The sequence below is a fragment of the Centropristis striata genome, chromosome 14 (assembly GCF_030273125.1).
Source record: "Centropristis striata isolate RG_2023a ecotype Rhode Island chromosome 14, C.striata_1.0, whole genome shotgun sequence".
Classification (NCBI taxonomy): domain Eukaryota; kingdom Metazoa; phylum Chordata; class Actinopteri; order Perciformes; family Serranidae; genus Centropristis; species Centropristis striata.
This window is the reverse complement of record NC_081530.1, coordinates 34889606-34899925: the sequence shown is the minus strand read 5'-3', so window position 1 is coordinate 34899925 and position 10320 is coordinate 34889606. Positions and strand designations below refer to the sequence as shown.

The window sequence follows — 10320 nt, the reverse complement described above, 5'->3', positions numbered from 1 at the left end:
TCTATTTCTACACATTTCTGTATCATTAAGTCGACTATTTTTTCTGGCTTACATGACTCAAGTTCAATGTTTTTAATAAAGTATTTGTTTTACAAATTCATGGTGTGTTTGGTTTTGTTAGCAACTGGGAAAACTATGTTATGCATATAAATTGTAGTGAATAAACCAGTGAAGTTTGCACCCTAAACGAACCCTCTGGAGGTCTGCAGAACGTCCTGATGTGGACAAGGTTTCACAACTTGCAGACTTCTTGGGGAAGACACAAGACACAAAATGACAAAAAAACTAAATTACTTAAAAATGACCAAAAGAGACACAAAATTTCACACTAAATTATTTTTTTGACATTTTTACAACTATTTTGGGTCATTTTCTGTCATTTTTGATCATTTTTACATCTATTTTTGGTCATTTTGTGTCTTTTTTAGAGATTTTTATATCTATTTGTGATCATTTTGTGTCTTTTTTTAGAGATTTTAACATCTATTTTTGGTCATTTTGTGTCTTTTTTAGTCATTTTAACATCTATTTTTGGTCATTTTGTGTCTTTTTTAGAGATTTTTACATCTATTTTTGGTCATTTTGTGGGTTTTTTGATCATGTTTACATCTATTTTTGGTCATTTTGTGTCTTTTTAGACATTTTTACATCTATTTTTGGTCATTTTGTGGGTTTTTGATCATGTTTACATCTATTTTTGGTCATTTTGTGTCTTTTTTAGTCATTTTAACATCTATTTTTGGTCATTTTGTGTCTTTTTTAGAGATTTTTACATCTATTTTTGGTCATTTTGTGGGTTTTTTGATTATTTTTACATCTATTTTTGGTCATTTTGTGTCTTTTTAGACATTTTTACATCTATTTTTGGTCATTTTGTGGGTTTTTGATCATGTTTACATCTATTTTTGGTCATTTTGTGTCTTTTTTTAATCATTTTAACATATTTATGGTCATTTTGTGTCCTTTTTTGATCATTTTACATCTATTTTTGGTTATTTTGTGTCCTTTTTTGATCATTTTTACATCTACATCTCATGGAAGCATTCTTGATAATAACCAAAATCATTCTGAATAAAACCATGTTGTGTTACATCACTGCGACCAACCCAAGACTAGTTAAAGACCGATATGAACCAGATTACTACCTGAACCTGAACCATGGAGACGACGGAGCGCCGTGACTCCAGTAAAACTTCTAGATTTACCAAAGACTTTGAGCTTCTAGTCTGGGACGGTGGAGCCCAGTGTGACAGATGTTCTGTGCAAATATGAGTAAAACTGGTTCTCACTCATTGAATTTTACTCTGTAGATGTCAACATTCAGAGGATTATGTCTCCAGTTTGCAGTTAAACAGAACATGCAATGTGTCTCATTGTACACAACACACAAACATCATCATCATCATATATTTATTTATTTATTGGAACAGTTACAGGTTTTATTGAAACATCTACAGGACTTCCAGAAGTCAGAAAGCTGTTTAAACTGGCTGAAGGACGAGAGGAAACCAGCAGAACAGACCAAGGTGAACCTGGTGACTCAGCAGAGTGTTTATGAGGGCCGCGCTCTGGGCCGGGTGACAAACTGCCACCACATAGGGGGGAGGTCTCCCTCCCTCCGGGCCGGAGGAAGGGCCTCGGTCCGGGGCCCGTCGGGGGCCGTCTCAGCCTCCAGCTGGGCCACCTGGAAGCAGACGAGGAGGGAAGAACGGTTACAAACCAGGGCTCTCAAACTACAATTACCTGAGGGCCAAAAATGACCAAAAAAAGACACAAAATGACTGAAAAAAATACGCAAAATTACCAAAAAAAAGAAACAAAATTATTAAAAAGACACAAAATAATTTAAAAAAAAAACAAAATGACAGAAAAAACCTAAATTACTTAAAAAATAAACTAAATGACCAAAAAAGCCAGAAAACTACTAAAAAAAGACACAAAAGGACTAAAAAGACACAAAATGATTTTAAAAAAAAGACACAAAATTATTTAAAAAAGACACAAAATTATTAAAAAATATATATATATATTTAAAAAAGGACACAAAATTAACTAAAAAAGACAGAATTACTAAAAAAAAAGACAAAATGATTTTTTAAAAAAAACAAAATGACAGAAAAAACCTAAATTACTTAAAAAATAAACTAAATGATCAAAAAAGCCAGAAAACTACTAAAAAAAGACACAAAGGACTAAAAAGACAAAAAAATATTTTAAAAAAAAGACATTATTTTTAAAAAGGACACAAAATTAACTAAAAAAGACAGAATTGCTAAAAAAAAATATATATATATTTAAAAAAAGACACAAAATTACCAAAAAAAGTAAATAAAGGGACCTTCCACACACAACACGGTAAAGTGCCATTCATATAAAACTCACATTAAACTTTCATATCAAGGTGGGGGCCACAAAATATCGTCACGAGGGCCACTATTGGCCCGTGAGTTTGAGACCTTTACGGTTTACGGGGTTTTTTGAAAATGGCCCATAGGTTTTCCAGCGTTTTAGGCCTGAATGGGTGAAGCGTTATCTCCGTGTGTGTGTGTGTGTGTGTGTGTGTGTGTGTGTGTGTGTGTGTGTGTGTGTGTCTCACCTCTCTCTCCCAGCTCTGGTCTCTCAGTTTCTTCCACTGCTCTCTCTTGGAGAAGTAGTCGGGGTACATGGCTTTCTCTGACGGGTGCCAGTAGTCCAGCGCCCACTCTGGGACCTGCAGGACCAAACCAGAGAAAATACTGAAAAATGACCCAAAAAAAACACTAAATTACTGAAAAGACACTGAATTACTAAAAAAAACACAAAATGAGCAAAAAAAGACACAAAATTACAAAAAAAAAAACACAAAATGACCAAAAAAAGACACAAAATTACTTTACAAAAAAGACAAAATGACTTAAAAAAAGACACAAAATGACTGAAAATACACTAAATTACTAAAATAAAACACAAAATGACTAAAAAAAAAGACATAAAATGACCAAAAAAAGACACAAAATGACCAAAAAAAAGACACAAAATTACTTAAAAAAAGGACAAAATGACTGAGAAGACACTAAATTACTAAAATAAAATACAAAATGACTAAAAAAAAGACATAAAATGACCAAAAAAAGACACAAAATTACTTTACAAAAAAGACAATTACTTAAAAAAAAGACACAAAATGACTGAAAATACACTAAATTACTAAAATAAAACACAAAATGACTAAAAAAAGACACAAAATGTCCAAAAAAAGACACTAAATGACTAAAATAAAACACAAAATGACAAAAGAAGAGCAGTAGTCCAGCAGCCGCTCTGGGAGCTGCAGGAGCAGAAGAAGAGTTCTGGAGGACTTTCAGCAGGTTCATCAGGGCGGTCACAATATTTACATCACTTTTATTGACCTGATTCAAGTTTTCCTTCATCTAACTGTTAAACTAAACTAACCTAAAAACAAAGGCTGCTTTTCTCTGCCAGGCCTAGCGTCACTTGTTTATTTTAAATACGTTGTTATTATGCACCAAAACAATAATAACACAAAGACGGTATATCTGTGATAAGTTGAAAGTGCAATGGCGACATCTTATGGTCGCTCCGTGAACAGTCAGGGGGTCAGAGGTCACTGAACCCTCTAATTTCATGTTGGTTTCTCCAATTTTACTATTAAATTCAGCATTAGATACGCTTCGTTTTATAGCTGTGGCTTTTTTTGTGTATCGTTCTTAGGTTCGTTTTTGTATTTCATATTTTTTTGGGTCATTTTGTGTCTTTTTCTGTCATTTTCTGTCTTTTTCTGTCATTTTGTGTCTTTTTTGTGTCATTTTGTGTCTTTTTTGGTTATTCTGTGTACTCTTTGGGTCATTTTGTGTCTTTTAAATAATTGTGTATTTTTTTTTTGTAATTTTGTGTATGTTTTGGGTCATTTTGTGTCTTTTTCTGTCATTTTGTGTCTTTTTTGGTAATTATGTGTCTTTATTTGGTCATTTTGTTTCTTTTTTAAGTAATTTAGGTTTTTTTCTGTCATTTTGTGTCTTCTTTGGTCATTTTGTGTCTTTTTTCTGTCATTTTGTGTCATTTTTGGTAATTCTGTGTACTTTATGGGTCATTTTGTGTCATTTTTGGGTCATTTTGTGTCTTTTTTAAATAAGTGTGTATTTTTTTGTAATTTTGTGGGGTTTTTTTTAGTAATTTTGTGTATGTTTTCTGTCATTTTGTGTCTTTTTTCTGTCACTTGGTGTCATTTTTGGTAATTCTGTATACCTTTTGGGTCATTTTGTGTCTTTTTTGGGTCGTTTTGATACTGCCTCCAGGTAATTTGAGTTTGAGAGCCCTGAGTTACACAACGAAGCACTAGCTGCTCTATTAGTATATTATTATATATAGTATAGTATTATAGTATACTACTAGTCCGTTACACCAGTGAAAGGAAGGATCCTCGACACTGGGGAACAGCCTGCAGCTCCATGTTGGTTTCCTTTTGTTTAATAGTTTTATCACTCAACTCCAGGTCACAGCAGAAGAAGCAGGAGGAGTTACTAACTGCCACAAACTGCACAAAAACCTGGAGTGTTTTTCTTGGTGAAGCCAGAGAGACGATGACATCCAGCAGGAAATGATTCCTGATTTAGGCCCCGTTCACACCAGGACGCTCGCGAGTAAAACGACAAAATATTTTATGGGAAGTGCCTTTCGTTTAGACGGTGACGGCGTTTTTGGGGGCTTTAAGACGCAAAAATCTGAAACCAGCCTCCAAAGTGGAAAAGTTGAAGTCAGCTCTGTCTCCACTTTGTTAAAGTGTTCATGTGTTAATGTGTTTTGGTAATTTTGTGTCTTTTTTTGGTCATTTTGTGTCTATTTTTGGTAATTTTGTGTCTTTTTTTGGTAATTTTGTGTCTTTTTCGGTCAATTTATGTCTTGTTTGGTCATTTTGTGTCTATTTTTGGTCATTTTGTGTCTTTTTTGGTCATTTTGTGTCTTTTTTTGGTCATTTAGTGTCTATTTTTGGTAATTTTGTGTCTTTTTTGGTCATTTTGTCTCTATTTTTGGTAATTTTGTGTCTTTTTTTAGTCATTTTGTCTTTTTTTAGTCAATTTGTGTCTTTTTTGGTCATTTTGTGTCTATTTTTGGTAATTTTGTGTCTTTTTTGGTCATTTTGTGTCTATTTTTGGTAATTTTGTGTCTATTTCTGGTAATTTTGTGTCTTTTTTAAGTCATTTTGAGTCTTTTTTTAGTCAATTTGTGTCTTTTTTGGTCATTTTGTTTCCCTTTTGGGTGATCTGAACTGTGAACGTGTGAGATTGTGTTCAGTGAGCGGGGGTCGCGGACAACATGCATGTTAAATTGGGGGTCGCGACTCAAAAAGGTTGAGAACTACTGCTTTAGATCACCGTATGCAGCAGATTTCCTCCTGAAAACGCTCGTCTAAACGAGGAATAAAAAGTGAAGACGCAACGCCTCTTTAGCGTCTTCTGTTGAGAGCGTCCTGGTGTGAACGGGGCCTGAACGTGTTTTCACCTTGTAGCAGTCGTATCTCTCGTAGGACGTCCCTCCTGGAGAGTCGATGAAGACGTAGGGGTCGGGGTGCTGGCGCTCCCAGAACTCCTCCTCTCCGGCCCTCAGCAGCATGGTGGCCTTCACCAGGTCCTTCTCCTCGCGGTTCTCCTCGAAACGAGCTCGCATCAGCACGGCGTGGTACCGATATTTGTCTCTGGAACACGGAAAACACACTTTGTAAAATTCCTCACACAAAAGAAAACTTTATTTTAATTTATTTTCAACTCTGAAATCCCCCCAAAAAATTCATATATTGTCCAGGATTCTTTCATAACTAGATTTAAAGGGCCTTAATCTAATTTACTTTATTGTTATCAGGTAGGGCTGGGCGATATGGCCCTAAAAAAATATCAAGATATTTCAGGCTATTTTTGCGATAACGATATTCTAGGCGATATTAAGAAATACTTAACAAGATATAGAAAATATGATTTGTCTTTTAGTCTGTATAAATAAATAGAAATCTAAAATGTAGTGTGAAGTGCAAATCTCAACAGTTGCCAAATACAAAAAAAATTACTCTGGACTCTTAATAATAATATAATTTTATATTTATAATAAAAATAACCATTTAGGGGTTCCGGGGGCATATTTTGATGAAATTTTGTAAAGGAGAATAAAGGTTATTGTATGTTTTATATAAGGCATCTTATTTTGAAAGTCTTCTTGTAAATTCTCTGGTGGATTCTACACACTGTGCTCTTATTTTGAAAGCTTGACTCACCTTACGCCACTACATCAAGAAGTAGGAACGTTGCCAATATCATGATATGCATTTTTTTTTAACCATAACAAAAATATACCGATATTATCGTGAACGATACGATATGGCACACCCCTATTATCAGGTATTTGTTGTTGTTGTTTTAACATTGTTTGATTTATTGATCATGATTTTGGTTATTATCAAGAATGTTTCCATGACTGTAGATGTAAAAACGACCAAAAAAATTAAACAAAATTATCGAAATAGACACAAATTGACCAAAAAATTCACGAAATAAACACAAATTGACCAAAAAATTCACAAATTGACCAAAAATAGACGTAAAAATGACCAAATAATGACACAAAATTATCGAAATAGACACAAATTGACCAAAAAATTGGCAAAATGACCAAAAATAGATATAAAAATTGACAAACTTATCGAAATAGACACAAATTGACCCAAAAATTCACAAATTGACCAGAAATAGATGTAAAAACGACACAAAATCAGTGAAAGACACAAATTGACCAAAAAATTCACAAAATAGACACAAATTGACCAAAAAATTCACAAATTGACCAAAAATAGATTTAAAAACGACCAAATAATGACACAAAATTAGCGAAATAGACACAATTTGACCAAAAATACAGTCATACAGTCATCATTTCTTCAGGTTCGTGTTCATTTTAATGTCTGGTGCAACTAAAATGCTGGTACATTTGTTGGACAAATATAATGATAACAACAATGATAATAACCAAACTCATGATCAATAAAACCATGTTAAATATCCAGATATCAGCTCTTAAACTCTTATCAGATATTTTTGTTATCATTATATTTGTCCAAACAAATGAACCTTTAGTTGAACCAGACATTAAAACGAACAATCAATCTTTTTTTTTTTGGTCATTTTGTGTCTTTATTAGTTGTTTTTGCATCTATTTTTTTGTGTCTATTTCAATAATTTTGTGTCTTTTTTTGGTCATTTTTAGATCTACAGTCATGGAAACATTCTTGATAATAACCAGAATCATTATGAATAAAACCATGTTAAATGTCTAGATATCAGCTGTTAAATTAAACTCTTATCAGATATTTTCATTGCCATTATATTTGTCCAAACAAATGTACCAGACGTGGTACATGAACAAGAAACTGAAGAAAACAAGGTGGTTTAAAACTTTTTTCCATGTATTGTTGATCATTTTGTGTCTTTTTTAGTCATTTTTGCAATTTTTTTTTCATTTTGTGTCTGTTTTAGTCATTTTTACATCTATTTTTGGTCAATTTGTGTCTTTTTCATTCATTTTGCGTCTATTTTTGGTCATTTTGAGTCTTTTTTGGTCGTTTTTGCATCTATTTTTGGTCAATTTGTGTCTTTTTCATTCATTTTTGCATCTATTTTTGGTTATTTTGTGTCTTTTTAGTCATTTTTACATCTATTTGGTCAATTTGTGTCTATTTCGATAATTTTGTGTCATTTTTTCACATCTACAGTCATGGAAACATTCTTGATAATAACCAGAATCATTATGAATAAAACCATGTTAAATGTCTAGAGATCAGCTCTTAAATTAAACTCTGATCAGCTGTTTTTGTTGTTAAATGTGTGTTTGTTTATGTGTTGCTAGAACTATTCACCGATTTCAACGCGGATAAAGCGTGAATAAACAACCTAAATAACAAATATAATGTTTTAAACTAACGGGGCCGTGTGGAGGATAAACCAATGGTTTAATTTAGTGTTTAAGCTGATTTAACTCGGTATTTTACAGTGAAACTGGCGGATTTAACGGTGAGTGACCTGGTTAGCCGTTAGCTTAGCTGTTAGCTTAGCATCATAGCAAACAGACCGCTAACAGCAGCGACATTAAGTTTTTTCTCCTCTTCAACACGGAGTTAGAAAGAAGAGCAGCTGTTCTCACCTGTGGACGCACCAGGACTCCAGGTGTCTCAGGGACTTCTTGTAGAGACGCAGAACCTTCTGCTGGTGGCTCAGGTAGGCCGCCGCCATCTTCACCCTCCGCTGTCACCTTCTGCTGGCCGAGCGCCGCGGTGCATTCTGGGACTCTGTGGCGTCGCGACCGTAAATGACTACAAAACGCGCAACACAAAAGGGGGCCAGTACAAAAGTGGATCACGGGCCATCTTTTCCAGAAAAAGGACTCGTAAAACTGCAGAACTATAAAAATGACAAATATAGACAAACTGGAAAACAGTCACTGTTTTACTGCAACATTTTGAAAAATAATAATAATAATAAAAGTAAAAAAAAAAAAAAAAATATATATATATATATATATATATATATATCTCACAGAACGGATATACAGAAAGGTGCATGTATATCCATATACATACATATACGTGTGTGTGTCTGTGTGTGTGTGTGTGTTTGTGTGTGTGTGTGTGTGTGTGTGTGTGTGTGTGTTTGCGTGTGTGTGTGTGTGTGTGTGTGTGTGTCTGTGTGTGTGTGTGTGTGTGTGTGTGTGTGTGTGTGTGTCTGTGTGTGTGTGTGTGTGTGTGTGTGTCTGTGTCTGTGTGTGTGTGTGTGTGTGTGTGTGTGTGTCTGTGTCTGTGTCGGTGTGTGTGTGTCTGTGTGTGTGTGTGTCTGTGTGTCTGTGTGTGTGTGTGTGTGTCTGTCTGTGTCTGTGTCTGTGTGTGTCTGTGTGTGTGTGTTTGTGTGTGTGTGTGTGTGTGTGTGTGTGTGTGTGTGTTTGCGTGTGTGTGTGTGTCTGTGTGTGTGTGTGTGTGTGTGTGTGTGTGTGTGTGTGTGTCTGTGTCTGTGTGTGTGTGTGTGTGTGTGTGTGTCTGTGTCGGTGTGTGTGTGTCTGTGTGTGTGTGTGTGTGTGTGTGTCTGTGTGTGTGTGTGTGTGTGTGTGTCTGTCTGTCTGTGTCTGTGTCTGTGTGTGTCTGTGTGTGTGTGTGTGTGTGTGTGTGTGTGTGTCTGTGTGTGTGTGTGTGTGTGTGTGTGTGTGTGTGTCTGTGTGTGTGTGTGTCTGTGTGTGTGTGTGTGTGTGTGTGTGTGTGTGTGTGTGTGTGTCTGTGTGTGTGTGTGTGTGTGTGTCTGTGTCTGTGTGTGTGTGTCTGTGTCTGTGTGTGTGTGTCTGTGTGTGTGTGTGTGTGTGTGTGTGTCTGTGTCTGTGTGTGTGTGTCTGTGTGTGTGTGTATGTGTCTGTGTGTGTGTGTGTGTGTCTGTGTGTCTGTGTGTGTGTGTGTGTGTGTGTGTGTATATGGATATACAGAAAGGCATAAGACATATTTATATTGAAAATAAATACTTATATGTTAATGTTATATGTCATTATTGTTATTATCATTATAATAGAAATGTTACTAATATAACATACATGGAATGATTAAATGTTTTATAAATCATTTAATATAGGCTAAAGTTACCTTGTGTGTGTCGGCCTATAGCTATTATTGCTCTCCCTATCTGCTTCATGTTTATTTATGAAAGTCCATGGTTAAAATTATTCTTCAGTATGCAGCCACATAAGCACAACTCTGAGGTTTATAACAAACCAAACCGTTTGAAAATCGGTTTAAATTAAGCAAACTATGGTTATTTAAATGCTACGTGCACCATGACTGATGTTATGAGTGGGAGAGCTGCCTGTGGCAAGATGGCCGCCGTCTACATGTATTTTTGTGCTGTGTTCCAATACCCATACTTACCGTACTCACTATACTTAGTTTGAGTACACAGGGTGTTCCGATTCCGATTTTTTTATATATATTTTTCTCATTTTGTGTCTTTTTTAGTCATTTCTACATCTATTTTTGTTATTTTGTGTCTTTTTTAGTCATTTTTACATCTATTTTGGTAATTTTGTGTCTTTTTTAGTCGTTTTTACATCTATTTTTGGTTATTTTTTGTCTTTTTTAGTCATTTTTACATCTATTTTTGGTTATTTTGTGTCTTTTTTAGTCATTTCTACATCTATTCTTCTCATTTTGTGTGTTTTTAGTCATTTTTACATCTATTTTTCTCATATTGTGTATTTTTTAGTCATTTTTATATATATTTTTCTCATTTTGTGTCTTTTTTAGCCATTTTT

General features: G+C 34.5%; 1 protein-coding gene across 1 annotated transcript; it reads right to left on the bottom strand.

The window, feature by feature from the left end:
• Positions 1-1396: 1396 nt before the first annotated feature.
• On the bottom strand, positions 1397-8331 carry ndufb9 (NADH:ubiquinone oxidoreductase subunit B9). Its single transcript, XM_059349883.1, has 4 exons — positions 8182-8331; positions 5500-5692; positions 2597-2710; positions 1397-1684 (listed from the first exon to the last, which is right to left on the bottom strand). Exons 1-4 carry the CDS (start codon positions 8268-8270, stop codon positions 1553-1555), a joined length of 528 nt encoding a protein of 175 aa, XP_059205866.1. The 5' UTR covers positions 8271-8331; the 3' UTR covers positions 1397-1552.
• Between the last annotated feature and the right edge of the window lie 1989 nt (positions 8332-10320).